The sequence below is a fragment of the Bufo bufo genome, chromosome 4, assembly GCF_905171765.1.
Source record: "Bufo bufo chromosome 4, aBufBuf1.1, whole genome shotgun sequence".
Taxonomy (NCBI): Eukaryota; Metazoa; Chordata; class Amphibia; order Anura; family Bufonidae; genus Bufo; species Bufo bufo.
Window position 1 is genome coordinate 15,795,927 of NC_053392.1, and position 24,786 is coordinate 15,820,712.

The 24,786-nt window shown below is 44.6% G+C and overlaps 1 protein-coding gene across 10 annotated transcripts in view; it reads right to left on the reverse strand.

The window, feature by feature from the left end:
* LOC120999889 (tyrosine-protein kinase SRK2-like) overlaps positions 1–18,066 on the reverse strand; it is a 40,798-nt gene extending 22,732 nt beyond the window's left edge. For all 10 annotated transcript variants that reach the window (XR_005778671.1, XR_005778670.1, XR_005778667.1 and 7 more), the window contains exon 1: positions 17,409–18,066. Coding sequence is in view for 1 of the 10 variants with exons in the window: in XM_040430939.1 (XP_040286873.1) it covers positions 17,409–18,058 (650 nt within the window). In the remaining 9 variants the exon portion in view is untranslated. The remainder of the gene's footprint in view (positions 1–17,408) is intronic.
* Between the last annotated feature and the right edge of the window lie 6,720 nt (positions 18,067–24,786).

The window sequence follows — 24,786 nt, forward strand, 5'->3', positions numbered from 1 at the left end:
TGAATTTTCACAGATTTATAATTTTTATCCCAAAACCACAGCATCTTCTGTTTCACCGAATCATGATTATCCAGGATAGAGATCCAATGGGGGTTCAATCTAAATGGAGCTCTTTCCCTATAATTGTTATCTCTCATAGCTAAAATTCTAGGGAGAAAGGTACATGGTCCGATACAAAATAATTAAGTTCTCGATCGAACTCTTGGAGATGTTTATGTCCATCTCACGGATCAAAAATTTATTTAGATCCATTAGTTATTTTTTTTATATAAAGCATTTGGTCTTTATATCCCCGACAGATAAAGACCTGGCCTCATATTTCATCCGTTTTATATATTTCAAATAGATTTCATTTATCAAGGCCAAATCTATCCTAGACATGGATTTTGCGGACTTACTTATACAAGTATAGGCTCTTTTCCTTTTTCCCAAAGGTCCTAATTGTGGCGAAACCAACCCCGCCACGGTGTTTTGGAGGGGGCTGTTTGCCAGCCTCCTGCCCCAGGATTATGGCCCATACTAACTTTGAAGGAGAAGACAGACCGGCCGCACAGCTTAAATCTGTGGAACTGTTTTGGGCAGGAAAGCCATGCTTGCGGCCTGCCAAATGTAACTTCCATGGAATTCGGGAACCCCTGCTCGGATCTGGGTGATTTTTGGATATATTGTTCACCCAGATCAGAGCTATCCATGGATGTATACATTATGGAGATGTGTGGGGTTTTGAGGTGTTTTCTGTGTGTTGGGAAAAATGTGTGTTTTCTGTCTGGTAGTGATTAAGTTCGCCCATTACGTTTGGTAAGTGTATTTTGTGGATTGCGTCTCAGACAATGCCAGTGCGTTAGTTAATTGCGTCTCAGACAATGCTCATTGTATTTTGTTGATTGCGTTACAGACAGAGGGAAGGGGATTTTGTGTACAATTGCTGGGAGGGTTTCAATACTGTAAATGCATGTGATTGGCTAAAATATAAACTGTCACAGTCTTTTACAAGGGCCCCAGGGGGAGTGTCCCTTGCTAGGAGCCCTGCATAAAAGGCTGAAAAATAACCCATTAAAGAGTTCCTGCTTTACCCCTTTATGAAGTCTTGGCTCATGTTTGGGGCATGGGATAACTACACTCTTGGGGATTACTATATCATAATACTCCCCGGAGTATAAGCTCTTGTAAGAGCTTGTTCCTGGTTCCTGTCTCTGGATTTAGGAGGGTTCATCCACTGGAGCCTTGTCGTAGGTCCAGGGTGGGTAGGAGACGGCGAGACCTCCACCAAGCTTCGGCAGTTCATGGGGTCTGTGTGCTTACGGTGTCAAGTGGAGTGCTTGGAGTCCTCGGGAAGCACTAGGAGCCTCTATCGACGGAGGTACCCGGTCGGGGTGCTGGGCGTTCCGTTACACCCATATATCCACAAAACCCGATTTGTGGCAAAAACGTGCTAACGGGACCCTTGGGCGGGGATATGCATATCTCCCCCCATAGAAATTCTATCCATCTCTGGGTTAATAACACTATTAAAGTACCCATTTACTAGCGATCCATGAACGTTAATAAACAATTAAGTACAGATGAAGAAAAGGGGGGGGGGGGAGGAATATAAATAAAATCCAAAAAAATTAATCTCCCAAAAAGCTTTCCATATAAAAAAACAAATCTCCCCTGCTTATCAATAGAGGATGCCTCGCAGACAAAATCAATCACTCTATGAATTAAAACTGTAACTCCTCTGGAATAACTAGTAAAAGTGGAGTGATAAGTCTGCGCTGCCCCTCCCCAACCGAATCGCGGGGCCGACTACTCGGTGAAGTGAGTCTCCACCAAACAAACAATCGCTGGTAAATGTTTTTGAACCAAGTCAAAGACCGCCTGTCTTTTTATCTTATCACCAAGATCCAGAACATTCCAAGTTAGGATTCTAGCTGTCATCAAATCTGCCACCGAATTCCCGATTGTATTAGAATAATCACAGTCCCAGCCCCCTTCCCCCTCCATCCTAGGAGACACATCGTAACCCAACCCACAAACCCTCCACCCAAACTTCCTGATCTGCCACATTTCTACAACAAATCTCTCCGCTAAGATCACCCCCTCCCTCTCCTACCCCACCAATATCATGAAATTTCCACCATATTATTGGGGATCGTCTATACCAGAAGAAGTAAGATGACAAACAGGCAAGAATCAGCACGAGAGAAGCTCAGGGTTTCGCCTGCTCTATTAATGATTGCAATGGGACATGGTGCTGGAATTGTTTTATAATCTCTGGGACATTGACACTGTTAGTCTCATTATTATTTTTACACTTTTAACCCTGAGCAATATACAATGTTGTTAAGTCTTTATTTCTCTGTGAACCAGTGAACCAGGAAGCTCAAGATGAACTATAGGTATAATATATATATATATATATATATATATATATATATATATATATATATATACACAGTACAGACCAAAAGTTTGGACACACCTTCTCATTCAAAGAGTTTTCTTTATTTTCATGACTATGAAAATTGTAGATTCACACTGAAGGCATCAAAACTATGAATTAACACATGTGGAATTATATACATAACAAAGAAGTGTGAAACAACTGAAAATATGTCATATTCTAGGTTCTTCAAAGTAGCCACCTTTTGCTTTGATTACTGCTTTGCACACTCTTGGCATTCTCTTGATGAGCTCCAAGAGGTAGTCCCCTGAAATGGTTTTCACTTCACAGGTGTGCCCTGTCAGGTTTAATAAGTGGGATTTCTTGCCTTATAAATGGGGTTGGGACCATCAGTTGCGTTGAGGAGAAGTCAGGTGGATACACAGCTGATAGTCCTACTGAATAGACTGTTAGAATTGGTATTATGGCAAGAAAAAAGCAGCTAAGTAAAGAAAAACGAGTGGCCATCATTACTTTAAGAAATGAAGGTCAGTCAGTCAGCCGAAAAATTGGGAAAACTTTGAAAGTAAGGGCTATTTGACCATGAAGGAGAGTGATGGGGTGCTGCGCCAGATGACCTGGCCTCCACAGTCACCGGACCTGAACCCAATTGAGATGGTTTGGGGTGACCTGGACCGCAGAGTGAAGGCAAAAGGGCCAACAAGTGCTAAGCATCTCTGGGAACTCCTTCAAGACTGTTGGAAGACCATTTCAGGGGACTACCTCTTGAAGCTCATCAAGAGAATGCCAAGAGTGTGCAAAGCAGTAATCAAAGCAAAAGGTGGCTACTTTGAAGAACCTAGAATATTACATATTTTCAGTTGTTTCACACTTGTTTGTTATGTATATAATTCCACATGTGTTAATTCATAGTTTTGATGCCTTCATAGTCATGAAAATAAAGAAAACTCTTTGAATGAGAAGGTGTGTCCAAACTTTTGATCTGTACTGTATATATATATAAAAGCTATAGGTCCTCATGAGATAATGGTGAACTGCAGAACAGGTGATTGTGTGAAAACAGGAAAAAGTGACCATAAATAATAAGATTAATCCATGACATAAGATTAAAATCAGTATGGATGCTGCCTCAGTGGCCCGAATCGATGGTATGGATGGGAGAACTCATGGAAGAAACTTGTAGATAAATCTCCAACTTGATTGACTATAGAAATAACTAGGGGACCTACATTTCAGAACAGACATAAAACCAAAAGGAACACATTACTTCGCCTCGATATAACGAAGTTCCAGGTGCAGAGTTTTGTCTGGCATTACTTTTGAGGACATACAATGGAAGATTCAGAGAGAAAGGTCTGAAGTCCTCAATACAAGGAGCATTCAGCCCGCTCTTGCTGAGGGTCAGGCCAAATCAGTCTTCAGTTTTAGACTGATGTTCAATTTTATCTCAGACATTTTATGAAAAGATGAAATTAATTTGGAATGAAGAATTAGGGAAGAGGGGGATCGTCAACAAGGACCCATAAGGACTATTCATGGACCACACTTTCCATCTGCCCTGCTCCTGGTTGTCTAGACATAACTGTAGATGGTCAGGTCATCCAGCTATGCATGTTGATTGAACATAAGCTTGTAGGTCAAGTTCAAGATGAGGATAAAGGAGCCTCAGTTTGGGCCTTGAGTTATTTTTTTGAAAAGGCAGATGGTCCATGAACAGGACAGGAGTCACCATGGGTGGAAGGACACATTATCTAAAATATATGGATTCTTGCACAGAGGAGGCTGTGAGCGGCCACTCTTGTAGACCCACAGGAAATATACATATAAAGAGTTTCCATCCCTTGATGTCACAAATGGCTCCACCAATCACTACACATTTCACTGTTGTGTCTGTCTGTCATGCAGCTCTTCTGTTCTACAGCAGACATCTGGATTCCTGATCTGTAATGTGATCAAGTTGCTGGATGTATAAGGACCCACCATATGTCTCCAGCTAGATTCCATCCATAGATAACTGTCCCTTGAACGGGTAACCCTTTTATAAGAGTATTATGTCATTACTACAGCCCATTTGTGGGTGTGTAAACATTTGTTAAACCTTCAGCCAAGTATTGTCATCTGCCAATGATGGAAGACACGGTGTCTATTCTTGTGTCCAATCCAGAGGTCATTGTCTACGGCCAAGCAGACAAGAAGCTGCAGAGAGGCCAGGGAAGCATATGAGACATTCACCATCCTGCTCACTCTGTTCAGGATTGTGCTGTGATATAGCCCTGGACCTTTTATAAAATCTCTGGGACGTTTCTACTTCTGCAGATCTCCAACTTGATTGACTGTAGAACTAACCAAGTGACTTACATTTCAGAGCATGAAAGCAGTTTCCTGAGGCTGAAGGTGGAGAAGACTATTTAGGTCATTCATTGTAAGAATCTGAGAGACTGGCCTGGAGTCATTAGTATAAGGAACATCAGAGTTGTCATCTGCAATCCTTGTGGGGGGCAGACCCACATCACAGACCACATCAGGTTTAGTTTCTTACTTTTTATTGTATCCTACACACTTTATGGAAAAAGAATGAAAGAAATGCCCAAAAGTATGTGTGCCTTTTACCACAAGTTAGGTCAATAAATTTCTGATCTGCCCTGGTCACTTGTTATGATTACTATGGAGAAAAGAAATTGCCAAGAAGAAACAGCAGCTCAGCCATGGAATAACCACACAGAAGCCTATGATCAGCATTCACAATGCCAAGTGTCTGCTGGCGTGGTGTAAAGCACATTATCACTGGGCTCTGGAGCAGAAGCACACAATCCTAAGGTCAGTATGCTCAATGCCAAACATCTTCTGGAGTGATGTAAAGCACATCATCACTGGGCTCTGGAGAAGATGCACACAAGCCTATGATCAACATGCACAATGCCAAGTGTCTGCTGGCGTGGTGTAAAGCACATTATCACTGGGCTCTGGAGCAGAAGCACACATTCCTAAGGTCAGTATGCTCAATGCCAAACATCTTCTGGAGTGATGTAAAGCACATCATCACTGGGCTCTGGAGCAGATGCACACAAGCCTATGATCAACATGCACAATGCCAAGTGTCTGCTGGAGTGGTGTAGAGTAGTGCAAATGTGCTGTCTGAAGATGGATGATGAACATGATATACTGGAAGGCATGGTGCCTTCCATAAGACATGATGGATTTGTGGGTAATGATCTGGGGCTGTTTTTGAGTGTTCGGCCCCTTATCTCCAGTGATCCAGTGAAGGGTTAATTCTTCCACGTACAGACATTTTACACATCTGCTGCTTCCACCGTTCCACCTGACTTTAGTATGGCGGAACTCGAGGGTCTGAACAGAGTCTAGACCTCAACCCCATCAGACTCTTTAGGGCTGAACTGAAACGGCAATTGCGATCCCAACTCATCAAGGCCTGACCTCACAAATGTGGTGCAAATTACTTTGACACCCCAAAGTCTAGTGGGAAGCCTTCCCTGAAGAGAGGGAGCTGTTTAAGCCAAAAACAGACATATGATTCCTATCATGCTCATATAGGTGTGATGGTTGGGCCAGAACAAATACCTTTGGCTCTTCATACTGATTTTATGTTCATAAGAGATAAAAAAAAAGATAAGGACCACCGACAGGAAGAAGGACTGATTATTGTTATATACAATTATATAGCGCTGCTATATTCTGCAGTGCTTTACAGACATTAGCATCAAGCTGTCCCCAGTCGGGCTCACAATCTAAGTACCCTATCAGTATGTCTTTGGACTGATGGAAACTGTGGCTGAGGGAGACAAAAAGAAGGACTGACGAAGATTGCGGCTGAGGGTGACAAGAAGAAGGACTGACGAAGACTGCGGCTGAGGGCAGCAAGAAGGACTAATGAAGATGGTGTCTTTGGACAACAAGAAGGAGGACTGATGGAGACTGTGGCTGAAGGCAAGAAGAAGGACTGATGAAGACTGCGGCTGATGGTGACAAGAATAAGGACTGATTGAAATGAATGGGTCTGCATCCTATTCGCAAAAAAACGGAACGGACACGGAAACAAACAACGTTCGTGTGCATGTAGCCTTAGAGTGATAAGAAGAAAGACTGATGAAGACTGCAGCTTACGATCACAAGAAGGACTTGTGAAGACTGTGACTGAGGCCAACAAGAAGAAGGACTCATGACAGCAGCTGAAGGCGACAAGAAGGTCTGATTAAGACTGTGGTTGAGGGAGACAAGAATAAGGTCTGATGAGGACTGTGGCTGAGGGTGACAAGAAGAAGGACTGATGAGGACTGTGGCTGAGGGTGACCAGAAGAAGGTCTGATGAGGACTGTGGCTGAGGGTGACAAGAAGAAGGACTGATGAGGACTGTTACTGAGAGCAACAATAAGAAGGACTGATGACGACTGTGGCTGAGGGCAGCAAGAAGGACTAATGAAGATGGCGGCTTTGGGCAATAAGAAGTAGGATTGATGGATACTGTGGATGAGAGTGACAAAGAAAAGGGCTGATAAAGACAACAGCTTAGGGTGACAAGAAGAAGAACTGATGAAGACTGCAGTTGAGGTTGACAAGAAGGACTGGTGAAGACTGCATCCTGATCCATTCCCATGTAGATTACTGTAACTCATAACTAATTGGTCTCCCCCTCACCAGACTCATCTATCTGTCTAAACGCTACTCTGATGCTTCCACCATGTGCCACTGACTGCACTGATGCCTCCACCCTGTGCCAGTCCTTACACTGATGCCACCACCCTGTGCCACTCATTACACTGATGCCACCACCCTGTGCCAGTCACTGCACTGATGCTGCCACCATGTGCGATGTCAAAAGCAACATCTAGGTGGTCGGACAGTTGGAGGACCTTTGTTCTGTCAATCCATCAGTGCCTTGCAAAAGTGATCACGGGTCTCTGATGGGTTTCCATGTCAGCAGAGGGCCTAAAGAAGACTTCCAGACCTGGTGTGCTGTCCGCGTTTTTTGCGGACCCATTGAAATGAATGGGTCCGCATCCTATCCGCAAAAAAAAGGGAACGGACACAGAAACAAAATACGTTTGTGTGCATGTAGACTTAGTGTTTAATTTTTTTTATATGGTACTACTTACTGGCACATGATTGGGGGGCATCTATGGGGACACCTGTTACTGGCACATGATTGGGGGGGCATCTATGGGGACACCTGTTACTGGCACATGATTGGGGGGGCATCTATGGGGGCACATCTTACTGGCATATTATTGGGTGGCACTGTGGGAGCATCTATGAGGGCACTTCTTACTGGCACATTATTGGTGGCACTTTTTACTGGCACATTATTGGTGGCACTTTTTACTGGCACATTATTGGTGGCACTATGGGGGCATCTACTGAGGCCACAAAGAAGGGGTATTTTATATGGGGGCTCTGTATAGGGCCATTTTATACTGGGGCACATTATGGTGGGTACTATGGGGAAGGTGAGAGAGGAGGACTACTATTATTAGTATTTTATACTTGCAAATTATGGGGGACACTGAGGGCATCTACTGGGGCACTATATATGGGGCATTTTATACTGGTACATTATGGGGGCACTAGAAAGAAGGGAGGAGAGGAGCACTATGGGGGCATTTACTGGGGGCACTATATAGTGGTATTTTATACTGGCACATTATGGGGACATTAGCTCAACCGGGGGCATTAAAAGGGAGTATTTTTTGAACTGGCACATTATAAGGAGAATTATTACTACTGGGGGGCATTATGATGGGCTTAATTACTACTGGTGTTCTATGGGGAACATGATTACTAGTATGGGCACTATGGGAGCATTATTACTTCTTCTTGGGCACAGTGGGGACATGTTGGGGGCACTGTAGGAGCACTATTACTACCACGTGTGCTCTAGCACAGTGTTTCCCAACCAGTGTGCCTCCAGCTGTTGCAAAACTACAACTCCCAGCATACCCGCACAGCCAAAGGCTGTGCGGGCATGCTGAGAGTTGTAGTTTTGCAACAGCTGGAGGAACACTGGTTGGGAAACACTGCTCTAGCAGAGAATAATTCCTATTGGTGGGACTTTTGGGAGCACTATTACTGTGGGGGCACCTTGGCGCAGTATCAGCTTATCACAATTATTTTTGGGGGACATTATGTTTACACGATTAGTGTCAGGGGCACTATTTGCAGGGCGCAGTTATTTTAGGACACTGTGTGCCAATAATTATTGAAGGGCACTATCTGCATGGTACTACTATTATCAGGGGGTTTATCTGTTTCTGCAGTATTGTATTGGGGAGCACAGCGGCACAGTGTTGGGGGTGGTAGGATGATTTCTCCAGAAGACGGGAGGATGATGGAAAAGTAGTAAACTGCAGAGACGAGAAATGGCTGAAAAATGGTGTCTGGTCTGAAGGTCTGAAAGGAGAAGATGAGGAAAGAGAACATCTACATCAAAGAGACGTCACTGGATGTAAGAGGTATGAGGCGCTGTATTACACTGGATGTAACAGGTATGAGGCGCTGTATTACCCTGGATGTAAGAGGTATGAGGCGCTGTATTACCCTGGATGTAAGAGGTATGGGGCGCTGTATTACACTGGATGTAAGAGGTATGGGGCGCTGTATTACCCTGTATGTAAGAGGTATGAGGCACTGTATTACCCTGGATGTAAGAGGTATGAGGCACTGTATTACCCTGTATGTACGAGGTATGAGGCGCTGTATTACCCTGGATGTAAGAGGTATGAGGCGCTGTATTATCCTGGATGTAACAGGTATGGGGCGCTGTATTACCCTGGATGTAAGAGATATGGGGTGCTGTATTACCATGGAAGTAAGAGGTATGGGGCGATGTATTACCCTGTATGTAAGAGGTATGGGGCGCTGTATTACCCTGGATGTAAGAGGTATGGGGCGCTGTATTACCCTGGATGTAAGAGATATGGGGTGCTGTATTACCATGGAAGTAAGAGGTATGGGGCGATGTATTACCCTGGATGTAAGAGATATGGGGTGCTGTATTACCATGGAAGTAAGAGGTATGGGGCGATGTATTACCCTGTATGTAAGAGGTATGGGGCGCTGTATTACACTGGATGTAAGAGGTATGGGGCGATGTATTACCCTGTATGTAAGAGATATGGGGTGCTGTATTACCATGGAAGTAAGAGGTATGGGGCGATGTATTACCCTGTATGTAAGAGGTATGGGGCGCTGTATTACACTGGATGTAAGAGGTATGGGGCGATGTATTACACTGGATGTAAGAGGTATGGGGCGCTGTATTACACTGGATGTAAGAGGTATGAGGCGCTGTATTATCCTGTATGTAAGAGGTATGGGGCGCTGTATTACCCTGGATGTAAGAGGTATGAGGCACTGTATTACCCTGGATGTAAGAGATATGGGGCGATGTATTACCCTGTATGTAAGAGGTATGGGGCAATGTATTACCCTGGATGTAAGAGGTATGGGGCGCTGTATTACACTGGATGTAAGAGGTATGGGGCGCTGTATTACCCTGGATGTAAGAGGTATGGGGCGCTGTATTACCCTGGATGTAAGAGGTATGGGGCGCTGTATTACCCTGGATGTAAGAGGTATGGGGCGATGTATTACCCTGGATGTAAGAGGTAGGGGGCGCTGTATTACCCTGGATGTAAGAGGTATGGGGCGCTGTATTACCCTGGATGTAAGAGGTATGGGGCGATGTATTACCCTGGATGTAAGAGGTATGGGGCGCTGTATTACCCTGGATGTAAGAGGTATGGGGCGATGTATTACCCTGGATGTAAGAGGTATGGGGCGCTGTATTACCCTGTATGTAAGAGGTATGGGGCGCTGTATTACCCTGGATGTAAGAGGTATGGGGCGATGTATTACCCTGGATGTAAGAGGTATGGGGCGCTGTATTACCCTGGATGTAAGAGGTATGAGGCGCTGTATTACACTGGATGTAAGAGGTATGGGGCGATGTATTACCCTGGATGTAAGAGGTATGGGGCGCTGTATTACCCTGGATGTAAGAGGTATGGGGTGATGTATTACCCTGGATGTAAGAGGTATGGGGGCGCTGTATTACCCTGGATGTAAGAGGTATGAGGCGCTGTATTACACTGGATGTAAGAGGTATGGGGCGCTGTATTACCCTGGATGTAAGAGGTATGAGGCGCTGTATTACCCTGGATGTAAGAGGTATGGGGCGCTGTATTACCCTGGATGTAAGAGGTATGGGGCACTGTATTACCCTGGATGTAAGAGGTATGGGGCGCTGTATTACCCTGGATGTAAGAGGTATGAGGCGCTGTATTACCCTGGATGTAAGAGGTATGGGGCGCTGTATTACCCTGTATGTAAGAGGTATGGGGCACTGTATTACCCTGGATGTAAGAGGTATGGGGCGCTGTATTACCCTGTATGTAAGAGGTATGGGGCGCTGTATTACCCTGGATGTAAGAGGTATGAGGCGCTGTATTACCCTGGATGTAAGAGGTATGGGGCGCAGTATTACCCTGAATGTAGGGGTTATCCCTGCATCCACCTGCATACTGCATTACTCTCGTACTTTGTAATCCTATTTATATATATTGTGAGGATTTGCTCTGGTAGGCAGGGTTAGCGGACGCAGTACAGAGGCAAAACAAGTTCGTAAATCAAAATGTCAGTGTTTATTCACACAAAAGGCAAAAGAAAAACGACTTATTACAAGTCTTGCTGTTAATTCACACAATGAAAAGTCCATAGAACAGACACGTCACCTTCGGTCATATTCGAATTCGCAATATTTTGCGAATATTTTGTAGAATATTCGTTGAATATTCGTTATATTTTACGATTTTTTTACTCGAAAAATCGGCAAGGTAATGATCACATAATATGCAAATTTTCGTAATGCGAATTTTTATTGTGAAAAACATGATTCCTCCCTGCTTCTTGCTTGTGGGCCAATGAGTCATAGCACTATATATCGAATATATTCATTTTTTCAAATATTTGTAATATTCTAAAACAAGAATATATAGCAATATAGCGAATATTCGAAAAAAAACAAACAAATATAGAGCAATTTAGCTATTATAGTGCTATAATCTTTTTTTTTAATAGTTGTAATTTTTTTCCAATCTGAACTTCAGATGAGAAAAAAATTACAACTATTAGACAAAGCAGATTATAGCACTATATTAGCTAAATTGCTCTATATTTGTTATTTTTTTCCGAATATTCGCTATATATTCTTGTTTTAGAATATTAAGAATATTCGAAAAACAAATATATTCAATGCTATATATTTGTTTTTTAGAATATTCATAATTTTTCCCATCTAAAATTATGATTCCTCCCTGCTTCTTGCTTGTGGGCCAATGAGTCATTGGCCCACAAGCAAGAAGCAGGGAGGAATCATGTTTTTACTCGGCAATTGAAAAATTTGCATTACAAAAATTCGCAGTCAACAACACTACTCCTGAAGTCAAAGATAGTGCAGCCTTCTCATTGGCCCACAAGCTAGAAGCAGGGAGGGATCATGTGTACTGATTATAAAAAACTCTCCTATATTCGAAATTATGAATATACACTCACCTAAAGAATTATTAGTGCCCCCATACTAATACGGTGTTGGACCCCCTTTTGCCTTCAGAACGGCCTTAATTCTACGTGGCATTGATTCCACAAGGTGCTGATAGCATTCTTTAGAAATGTTGGCCCATATTGATAGGATAGCATCTTGCAGTTGATGGAGATTTGAGGGATGCACATCCAGGGCACGAAGCTCCACCACATCCCAAAGATGCTCTATTGGGTTGAGATCTGGTGACTGTGGGGCCATTTTAGTCCAGTGAACTCATTGTCATGTTCAAGAAACCAATGTGAAATGATTGGAGCTTTGTGACATGGTGCATTATCCTGCTGGAAGTAGCCATCAGAGGATGGATACATGTTCTCATTCTGTTTACGCCAAATTCGGACTCTACCATTTGAATGTCTCAACAGAAATCGAGACTCATCAGACCAGGCAACATTTTTCCAGTCTTCAACAGTCCAATTTTGGTGAGCTCGTGCAAATTGTAGCCTCTTTTTCCTATTTGTAGTGGAGATGAGTGGTACCCGGTGGGGTCTTCTGCTGTTGTAGCCCATCCGCCTCAAGGTTGTGCGTGTTGTGGCTTCACAAATGCTTTGCTGCATATCTTGGTTGTAACGAGTGGTTATTTCAGTCAACGTTGCTCTTCTATCAGCTTGAATCAGTCGGCCCATTCTCCCCTGACCTCTAGCATCCACAAGGCATTTTCGCCCACAGGACTGCCGCATACTGGATGTTTTTCCCTTTTCACACCATTCTTTGTAAACCCTAGAAATGGTTGTGCGTGAAAATCCCAGTAACTGAGCAGATTGTGAAATACTCAGACCGGCCCGTCTGGCACCAACAACCATGCCACGCTCAAAATTGCTTAAATCACCTTTCTTTCCCATTCTGACATTCAGTTTGGAGTTCAGGAGATTGTCTTGACCAGGACCACACCGCTAAATGCATCGAAGCAACTGCCATGTGATTGGTTGACTAGATAATTGCATTAATGAGAAATAGAACAGGTGTTCCTAATAATTCTTTAGGTGAGTGTATATCACTATATTCTAAATATTTGTGAATTTTCGAAGTACCTATATTCGCGATAAAAATTCGCAATTAGAATATTTGTGATTATTCAACACTACTTGCTAGCCGTTTTATCCCCGGCAGTTCACAGCAGGCTTTAGGGGCCTGTTTCCCAGCGTGCAGCCATCATGCGGCTCTCAGCCTTCCAGCACAGCACCATGCTTCAGGTCCCAAAACAGAGACCCAGATTCTGAGCCCAGCTGCCTATTTAAAGGACAGCCAGGTGCTGCCAAAACCCGGACCGGCACTTAAACTCCGGTCCGGTATTTGATCTTACCTGGCTGGAAATCAGCCCAGCCGCCCATGTTGGGAGGAAAATACCTGCCATCCCAAACAAAACCCCTTGCTATGTCACAATACTTATTTAATTTTTTTCAGTAGTATGATTAAGTGGTGAAAATTATTAGTGCGCCCCCATTTTTGACTGTGATATCTTATGTGCCCCCCCCCCCTATATATTGTTCCTAGAGTCTCCACTGCTAGTGTGAAAGTACCCTTATGGGAATAAAAGATTAAGGAACAAGAAAAAAACTATGTGGATAAATAGAACTGTAAAGAAAGCAATAAATGACAAAAAGAAACCATTTAAATCACTAAAACATGAAGGGAATGAGGAAACACTGAAAAACTATAAGGAAATAATTAGAATATGTAAAAAAACTAATAAAAGCGGCCAAACTAAAGACCGAGAGATTCATTTCCAAAGAGAGAAAAACTAACCATAAAATGATCTTCACTTATATAAATGGTAAAATGTATAAATCCGAAGGTGTCGGCCCTATACAATGTAATGAGGGGGGAGTCGCAGAGAGCGACGAGGAGAAAGCAAAGCTGTTAAATATTTTTTTCTCCAATGTATTCACTGAGGAAAATAAACTGTCAGATGAAATGCAGAATGTAAAAATAAATTCCCTATTAAAAGTGTCCTGTCTGACCGAGGAAGAAGTACATCAGCGACTTAAAAAGATTAAAATAGACAAATCGCCAGGGCCAGATGGCATACACCCCCGTATCCTAAAGGAATTAAGTAATGTCATAGCCAGACCCTTATTTCTGATATTTAAGGACTCTATACTGATAAATGTGGTGCCAATATTCAAAAAGGGTCCAAAAACAGAGCCTGGAAACTATAGGCCGGTAAGTTTAACATCTGTTGTGGGTAAACTGTTTGAAGGTTTTCTGAGAGATGCTATGTTAGAGCATCTCAACGGAAATAAGGAAATAACGCCATATCAGCATGGCTTCATGAGGGATCGGTCATGTCAAACTAATTTAATCAGTTTATATGAGGGGGCAAGTTATAGACTTGACAGCGGAGAATCAATGGAGGTCGTATATCTGGACTTCTCCAAAGCATCTGACACTGTACCTCATAAAAAGGTTAGTGTATAAAATGAGAATGATTGGACCGGGAGAAAACGTCTGTAAGTGGGTAAGTAACTGGCTCAATGATAGAAAACAGAGGGTGGTTATTAACGGTACACACTCAGATCGCGTCACTGTCACTAGTGGAGTACCTCAGGGGTCAGTATTGGGCCCTATTCTCTTCAATATATTTATTAATGATCTTGTAGAAGGCTTGCATAGTAAAGTATCAATTTTCGCAGATGACACTAAACTGTGTAAAGTAATTAACACTGAAGAATTAACACTGAAGAGGACAGTATACTGTATATATACTACAGAGGACAGTATACTGTATATATATACTGCAGAGGACAGTATACTGTATATATACTACAGAGGACAGTATACTGTATATATATACTGCAGAGGACAGTATACTGTATATATATACTACAGAGGACAGTATACTGTATATATACTACAGAGGACAGTATACTGTATATATACACTACAGAGGACAGTATACTGTATATACACTGCAGAGGACAGTATACTGTATATATACTACAGAGGACAGTATACTGTATATATATACTACAGAGGACAGTATACTGTATATATACTGCAGAGGACAGTATACTGTATATATACTTCAGAGGACAGTATACTGTATATATATACTGCAGAGGACAGTATACTGTATATATACTACAGAGGACAGTATACTGTATATATACTGCAGAGGACAGTATACTGTATATATACTACAGAGGACAGTATACTGTATATATATACTGCAGAGGACAGTATACTGTATATATACTACAGAGGACAGTATACTACTACAGAGGACAGTATACTGTATATATACTACAGAGGACAGTATACTGTATATATACTACAGAGGACAGTGTACTGTATATATACTACAGAGGACAGTATACTGTATATATACTACAGAGGACAGTGTACTGTATATATATACACTACAGAGGACAGTATACTGTATATATATACTACAGAGGACAGTATACTGTATATATACTACAGAGGACAGTATACTACTACAGAGGACAGTATACTGTATATATACTACAGAGGACAGTATACTGTATATATACTACAGAGGACAGTATACTGTATATATACTACAGAGGACAGTGTACTGTATATATACACTACAGAGGACAGTATACTGTATATATATACTACAGAGGACAGTATACTGTATATATACTACAGAGGACAGTATACTGTATATATACTACAGAGGACAGTATACTGTATATATATACTACAGAGGACAGTATACTGTATATATATACTACAGAGGACAGTATACTGTATATATATACACTACAGAGGACAGTATACTGTATATATACTACAGAGGACAGTATACTACTACAGAGGGATCTGGATAAATTGGAGGCTTGGGCAGATAAGTGGCAGATGAGGTTTAACACTGACAAATGTAAGGTTATGCACATGGGAAGGAATAATGCAAGTCACCCGTACATACTAAATGGTAAAACACTCGGTAACACTGACATGGAAAAGGATCTAGGAATTTTAATAAACAGCAAACTAAGCTGCAAAAACCAGTGTCAGGCAGCTGCTGCCAAGGCCAATAAGATAATGGGTTGCATTAAAAGGGGCATAGATGCCGGTGATAAGAACATAGTCCTACCACTTTACAAATCGCTAGTCAGACCACACATGGAGTACTGTGTACAGTTCTGGGCTCCAGTGAACAAGGCAGACATAGCAGAGCTGGAGAGGGTCCAGAGGAGGGCAACTAAAGTAATAACTGGAATGGGGGGACTACAGGACCCTTAAAGATTATCAACATTAGGGTTATTCACTTCAGTAAAAAGACGACTGAGGGGAGATCTAATTACTATGTATAAATATATCAGGGGGCAGTACAGAGATCTATCCCATCATCTATTTATCCCCAGGACTGTGACTGTGACGAGGGGACATCCTCTGCGTCTGGAGGAAAGAAGGTTTGTACACAAACATAGAAGAGGATTCTTTACGGTAAGAGCAGTGAGACTATGGAGCTCTCTGCCTGAGGAGGTGGTGATGGTGAGTACAATAAAGGAATTCAGGAGGGGCCTGGATGTATTTCTGGAGGGTAATAATATTACAGGCTATGGCTACTAGAGAGGGGTCGTTGGTCCAGGGAGTTATTCTGATGCCTGATTGGAGTCGGGAAGGAATTTTTTCCCCCTTAAGTGGGGAAAATTGGCTTCTACCTCAGTTTTTTTTTTGCCTTCCTCTGGATCAACTTGCAGGATAACAGGCCGAACTGGATGGACAGATGTTATTTTTCGGCCTTATATACTATGTTATTTTGGGTGTTAGTTGAATCAATGATGTGATTTTACTTTTGGCTCAACAGTTTTCACATAACAGAAATTCCACGGCGCTGTTCAGCTGTCATGATGTCAATGTGTTGTTCCCTCTCCTCCCTGAGTTCCAGGCTTTCTCTCACCCAGAAAGTATTCAGTTGGTTGCCCTAACCCTATATGTAAATATTCTAGTCAAAGGGGGCTTGTTGGTGTCCACTCTGTCATCCAGAACCCAGGGTACATACCCTACTAGCCCTCTCCTAGGTGGACCCCTGGCTCTGCCCATGCTTACCGAAGCAGATGAGATTGGCTTCAAAGCCAGATGACAATTCCTGTCTTCTTCTAGGTCGTCTGTATTTTCATTCCCCATCTGTGCTATAATTAACGCCCCATTAAGAAATCAGGCTTATAATCTACCACAAAACAAGGTCACCCCAATACAGTAGTGCCCCCTCCTCCATGCACAAGGCTTGTCCTGATGGATATGACCCCCAGATGCTCAATAAATGGTTGGTGGTTTGGAAAATCACTCCATGGGTAGGCAATTTTAGGGACAACAAAATTTTTATGATTTTGTTTACAATGGACCATACGCAATGTAGTCTTCTCTAGATACAAGTGACATGACACAGAGGAAGCATCTTTCTAGCAGTGCTGATAATAGATATTTGTTACTACTTACTCCTCTGCCTCAAGACTTCCCTCGTTGGCCAGAAAGGTTTTGGGGATGTACCCGGTTTTGCTTTCTCCATTGCTATCGAGGGTTCGTGCAATCACCCACTCTCCTTGCTCTTCGATAACTTCCAGATATACCCCCTTCTTTATGTCCAGGTCTTGGGATGAGCGTGGCTTATAGTTGTAGGTTGAGACCTTGTTGGTTCTGCTCAGGATGCCACCACTGCTGTCCCATGTCATGGTACTTGATGTTTGTGTTTTTTCTGGTTGCGTATACCCAGGGTTGGTCTTGGGTTTAGGGGTTCTTATTTCATTGATAATGCTTGGGGGTAGATAAGTAAAAGGTTCGTTTCTTGAAGTAGTAGAAATGTTGGGTCCCCCTACAAATCCTCGGTTATCCTCACCGTCCAGCATGTTGTCCTTTCTGAGGCCGAAGACCTGTTTGGTGGGTGGTTGGGTTCTGATGGGTTCATGTTCCCCTCTGGTTGGCTCCTCTATGTGTGTTTTGATAAATGATTGGAATGTGCTCTCGGGTGGTTTCATGATTTGGGGATTTGTGATGTCCAGATTTGAGAAAGGTTGCGGCACAGGTGGTTCCTGGTGGCAGGGACAGCATGAACAGCATGGACAGCATTTTCTGCAGAAGGTCTGCCCCATTCCTTCCTGTGTGGCTTCACCTCCAGCAGATGACTGTGTCTACAAGGAAGTAAGATCTATATGAAGTACTGGAATGTGCAGGGCGGACCGGAGTGTGACAGGACAATCTGCTTCCTCATACCCAGAGCAATCTCTCTGCCCCGAGATATGTGTCAAAGAAGGCAGATAATCCAGAGGAGAAATGTTTCAGTAAGTCCACAGTCTGACCAGGAGACAATGTTCACAAACTGAACGAAGCAGGCTCCGAGTGTCCCAGGGAGCAATAATTTCACACTCATGTTTTGGGCAGATCCCTCATGGATCTGCAAACATGGATCCGTTACAATAATACAACCGCATGCATCCGTTGTGAACGGATCAGTAACATTGCCAAGACGGATCCATCATGAACTCCATTGAAAATCAATGGGAGACGGATCCGTTTTCTATTGTGTCAGAGAAAACGGATCCATCCCCATTGACTTACATTGTGTCAGGATGGATCCGTTTGGCTCAGTTTTGTCCAAGCGGACAGCAAAACGCTGCAGGCGCCTCCAGAGCGGAATGGAGACAGAACAGAGGCAAACTGATCCGTTTTGGACCGCTTGTGAGAGCCCTGAACGGATCTCACAAACGGAAAGCCAAAACGCCAGTGTGAAAATAGCCTAATACTGACACACCACATGTAATGTCACGTAATAAACATGTAACACAGATGCCCCCGTGTAATATCACATATGTAATACACACATCCCCGTGTAATATCACACATGTAATACACACATCCCCGTGTAATATCACACATGTAATACACACATCCCCGTGTAATATCACACATGTAATACACACATCCCCGTGTAATATCACACATGTAATACACACATCCCCGTGTAATATCACACATGTAATACAGACGTCCCCGTGTAATATCACACATGTAATACACACATCCCCGTGTAATATTACATATGTATTACAGATGCCCCCGTGTAATATCACACATGTAATACACACATCCCCGTGTAATATCACACATGTAATACAGACATCCCCGTGTAATATCACACATGTAATACAGACGTCCCCGTGTAATATCACACATGTAATACAGACGTCCCTGTCTAATATCACACATGTAATAGACATCCCCGTGTAATATCATATATGTAATACAGACATCCCCGTGTAATATCAGACATGTAATGTCACATAGTCCCCATGCAGTACCAAACATGTAACACAGATGCCCCCGTGTAATATCACATGTAATACAGACATCCCCGTGTAATATCACACATGTAATACAGACACCCCCGTGTAATATCACACATGTAATACAGACATCCCCGTGTAATATCACACATGTAATACAGACATCCCCGTGTAATATCACACATGTAATACAGACACCCCCGTGTAATATCACACAATACAGACACCCCCGTGTAATATCACACATGTAATACAGACACCCCCGTGTAATATCATATATGTAATACAGACATCCCCGTGTAATATCACACATGTAATGTCACATAGCCCCCATGCAGTACCAAACATGTAACACAGATGCCCCCGTGTAATATCACACATGTAATGCAGACATCACCGTGTAATATCAGATATGCAATACAGACATCCCCGGGTCATATCACACATGTAATACAGACATCCACGTGTAATATCACGGATAAACAGAAATGTCCAAAACCTTTTGAAGGCACGTGACATTGCTTTCCGAAAGGGAGACCCAGAGGAGTACAGAACAGCCCGGTCCGATCTGACGAGGGGCATCAAGGAGGCGAAGCAAAGATACAACATCATTTTACAAACTCTGATTCCTGACGCATGTGGCCGGTATCAAGTCCATTACGAATTATAAGAGCAGCACCTGTTCTATCAACACCGGAAATTCCTTCTCTCCTGATGACCTAAATCATTTTTTTGCACGATTTGACAAAGACAATGAGCTGCCGTTCATCGGATTAGCCGAGCGAGAGGCTCCATCATGTTCGCTGACGCTGAGAGCACATGAGGTAGAAGGGGCCTTAAACCACATTAATCCCCACAAAGCAGCTGGCCCTGAAGAAGTTCCTGGAAAAGTCCTAAAAAACTGTGCTAAACGGCTGAAAACAGTGTTTACCAGCTCACTAGAGCCGGCCATTGTCCCCACTTGCCTGAAGTCCTCCACAATTGTCCCAATTCCAAAACAGGCCGGGGTGAAGACCTTAAGTGATTATCGCCCGGTGGCTCTCACTCCTATTGCCATGAAGTGCTTCGAACAACTTGTCCTCAGGCACATGAAGAGCAAGATCTGCCCCTCCATGGACCAACCTCATACTCAATACCAAGAAAACGAAGGAGCCGATTCTGGATTTTAGGAAGAAGAAACAAAATGCCATTAGCATTAATGGTGGAAACGTGGAGATAGTTCAAAGTTTCAGATTCTTGGGAGTTCATATTAGTCAGGACCTGTCATGGATAGGGATGAGCGAACCCGAACTGTATAGTTCGGGTTCGTACCGAATTTTGGGGTGTTCGTGACACGGACCCGAACATTTACGTAAAAGTCCGGGTCCGGGTTCGGTGTTTTCTTGGCGCTTTTTGAAAGGCTGCAAAGCAGCCAATCAACAAGCGTCATACTACTTGCCCCAAGAGGCCATCACAGCCATGCCTACTATTGGCATGGCTGTGATTGGCCAGTGCAGCATGTGACCCAGCCTCTATATAAGCTTGGGTCACGTAGCACTGCACGTCACTCTGCTCTGATCAGTGTAGGGATAGGATGCAGCTGCTGCTGTTAGGGCGAGATTAGGCAGGGATTTACTCATCAAAAACACTTACTGAAGTGATCGATCTACAGCTGTGAATCATTCAACTTCTGCTAGTTAATTGCTCACTGTTTTTAGGCTGCCCAGATCGTTTTTCTGTCACTTTTTTCTGGGGTGATCGGCGGCCATTTAGTGTCTTGTGGTGCGCCAGCACAAGCTGCCACCAAGTCCATTTAACTATCAATAGTGTTTTTTTTTTTTTTTGCTATATCCTATATCAGGGGCTTGGCTGTGCTTGCTATTTTATTGAGGGGTGAAATACAATTGCCAAAATAGCAGTACCCTAAATCTGGTGTTTCAGCTGTGGCTTGCCAATTGTAATACTGTCTGCTGTCTGGCAAAGGATATATTTTTTTCTGGGTTGAAATACAATTCCCAAATTAGCAATTCCCTAAATCAGTGGTTTTTGCTGTATCAGGACAAGTTTAAATCTATCCATAAAAGGGTATATTAGATTGAAGGTGCAGATAGGGTCATCCTCAATAACTTCACACGCTACCGTGCATTTCCAAGTCTAATTCTGTCCGTAAACGTATACCTGTCATCCAGCGCCTAAATACTAGGCCTACAATTTATATTTAGCTAAATCTGTTGTTACTGCTGTGCCTGTATTAGTGTAATACGGTACCTAAGTAGATAGCCAGATAGTGTTAGGTGCCTGTAAAAAAAAAGGCCTGAATTTGAATTCAATACATTGGGCCAAATAATTTTTTTCTTATTGTGGTGAACGGTAACAATGAGGAAAACATCTAGTAAAGGACGCGGACGTGGACATGGTCATGGTGGTGTTAGTGGACCCTCTGGTGCTGGGAGAGGACGTGGCCATTCTGCCACAGCCACACGTCCTAGTGTACGAACTACCTCAGGTCCCAGTAGCCGCCAGAATTTACAGCCATATTTGGTGGGGCCCAATGCCGTTCTAAGGATGGTAAGGCCTGAGCAGGTACAGGCATTAGTCAATTGGGTGGCCGACAGTGCATCCAGCACGTTCACATTATCTCCCACCCAGTCTTCTGCAGAAAGCGCACAGATGGCGCATGAAAACCAAGCCCATCAGTCTGTCACATCACCCCCATGCATATCAGGGAAACTGTCTGAGCCTCAAGTTATGCAGCAGTCTCTTATGCTGTTTGAAGACTCTGCTGCCAGGGTTTCCCAAGGGCATCCACCTAGCCCTTCCCCAGCGGTGGAAGACATAGAATGCACTGACGCACAACCAGTTATGTTTCCTGATGATGAGGACATGGGAATACCACCTCAGCACGTCTCTGATGATGACGAAACACAGGTGCCAACTGCTGCGTCTTTATGCAGTGTGCAGACTGAACAGGAGGTCAGGGATCAAGACTGGGTGGAAGACGATGCAGGGGACAATGAGGTCCTAGACCCCACATGGAATGAAGGTCGTGCCACTGACTTTCAGAGTTCGGAGGAAGAGGCAGTGGTGAGACCGAGCCAACAGCGTAGCAAAAGAGGGAGCAGTGGGCAAAAGCAGAACACCCGCCGCCAAGAGACTCCGCCTGCTACTGACCGCCGCCATCTGGGACCGAGCACCCCAAAGGCAGCTTCAAGGAGTTCCCTGGCATGGCAGTTCTTCAAACAATGTGCTGACGACAAGACCCGAGTGGTTTGCACGCTGTGCCATCAGAGCCTGAAGCGAGGCATTAACGTTCTGAACCTTAGCACAACCTGCATGACCAGGCACCTGCATGCAAAGCATGAACTGCAGTGGAGTAAACACCTTAAAAACAAGGAACTCACTCAGGCTCCCCCTGCTACCTCTTCTGCCGCCTCGGCCTCTTCTGCTGCTGCCGCCTCGGCCTCTTCCTCCGCCTCTGGAGGGACGTTGGCACCTGCCGCCCAGCAAACATGGGATGTACCACCAACACTACCACCTGCGTCACCAAGCATCTCAACCATGTCACACGGCAGCGTTCAGCTCTCCATCTCACAAACATTTGAGAGAAAGCGTAAATTCCCACCTAGCCACCCTCGATCCCTGGCCCTGAATGCCAGCATTTCTAAACTACTGGCCTATGAAATGCTGTCATTTAGGCTGGTGGACACACACAGCTTCAAACAGCTCATGTCACTTGCTGTCCCACAGTATGTTGTTCCCAGCCGCCACTACTTCTCCAAGAGAGCCGTGCCTTCCCTGCACAACCAAGTGTCCGATAAAATCAAGTGTGCACTGCGCAACGCCATCTGTGGCAAGGTCCACCTAACCACAGATACGTGGACCAGTAAGCACGGCCAGGGACGCTATATCTCCCTAACTGCACACTGGGTAAATGTAGTGGCGGCTGGGCCCCAGGCGGAGAGCTGTTTGGCGCACGTCCTTCCGCCGCCAAGGATCGCAGGGCAACATTCTTTGCCTCCTGTCTCCTCCTCCTCCTACTCAGCTTCCTCCTCCTCTTCTTCCACCTGCTCATCCAGTCAGCCACACACCTTCACCACCAACTTCAGCACAGCCCGGGGTAAACGTCAGCAGGCCGTTCTGAAACTCATATGTTTGGGGGACAGGCCCCACACCGCACAGGAGTTGTGGCGGGGTATAGAACAACAGACCGACGAGTGGTTGCTGCCGGTGAGCCTCAAGCCCGGCTTGGTGGTGTGCGATAATGGGCGAAATCTCGTTGCAGCTCTGGGACTAGCCAGTTTGACGCACATCCCTTGCCTGGTGCATGTGCTGAATTTGGTGGTGCAGAAGTTCATTCGCAACTACCCCGACATGTCAGAGCTGCTGCATAAAGTGCGGGCCGTCTGTTCGCGCTTCCGGCGTTCACACCCTGCCGCTGCTCGCCTGTCTGCGCTACAGCGTAACTTCTGCCTTCCCGCTCACCGCCTCATATGCGACGTGCCCACCAGGTGGAACTCCACCTTGCACATGCTGGACAGACTGTGCGAGCTGCAGCAGGCCATAGTGGAGTTTCAGCTGCAGCACGCACGGGTCAGTCGCACTGCGGAACAGCACCACTTCACCACCAATGACTGGGCCTCCATGCGAGACCTGTGTGCTCTGTTCCGCTGTTTCGAGTACTCCACCAACATGGCCAGTGGCGATGACGCCGTTATCAGCGTTACAATACCACTTCTATGTCTCCTTGAGAAAACACTTAGGGCGATGATGGAAGAGGAGGTGGCCCAGGAGGAAGAGGGGTCATTTTTAGCACTTTCAGGCCAGTCTCTTCGAAGTGACTCAGAGGGAGGTTTTTTGCAACAGCAGAGGCCAGGTACAAATGTGGCCAGACAGGGCCCACTACTGGAGGACGAGGAGGACGAGGATGAGGAGGAGGTGGAGGAGGATGAGGATGAAGCATGTTCACAGCGGGCTGGCACTCAAAGCAGCTCGGGCCCATCACTGGTGCGTGGCTGGGGGGAAACGCAGGACGATGACGATACGCCTCCCACAGAGGACAGCTTGTCCTTACCTCTGGGCAGCCTGGCACACATGAGCGACTACATGCTGCAGTGCCTGCGCAACGACAGCAGAGTTGCCCACATTTTAACGTGTGCGGACTACTGGGTTGCCACCCTGCTGGATCCCCGGTACAAAGACAATGTGCCCATCTTACTTCATGCACTGGAGCGTGATAGGAAGATGCGCGAGTACAAGCGCACGTTGGTAGACGCGCTACTGAGGGCATTCCCAAATGTCACAGGGGAACCAGTGGAAGCCCAAGGCGAAGGCAGAGGAGGAGCAAGAGGTCGCCAACGCAGCTGTGTCACGGCCAGCTCCTCTGAGGGCAGGGTTAGCATGGCAGAGATGTGGAAAAGTTTTGTCACCACGCCACAGCTAACTGCACCACCACCTGATACGTAACGTGTTAGCAGGAGGCAACATTTCACTAACATGGTGGAACAGTACCTGTGCACACCCCTCCACGTACTGACTGATGGCTCGGCCCCATTCAACTT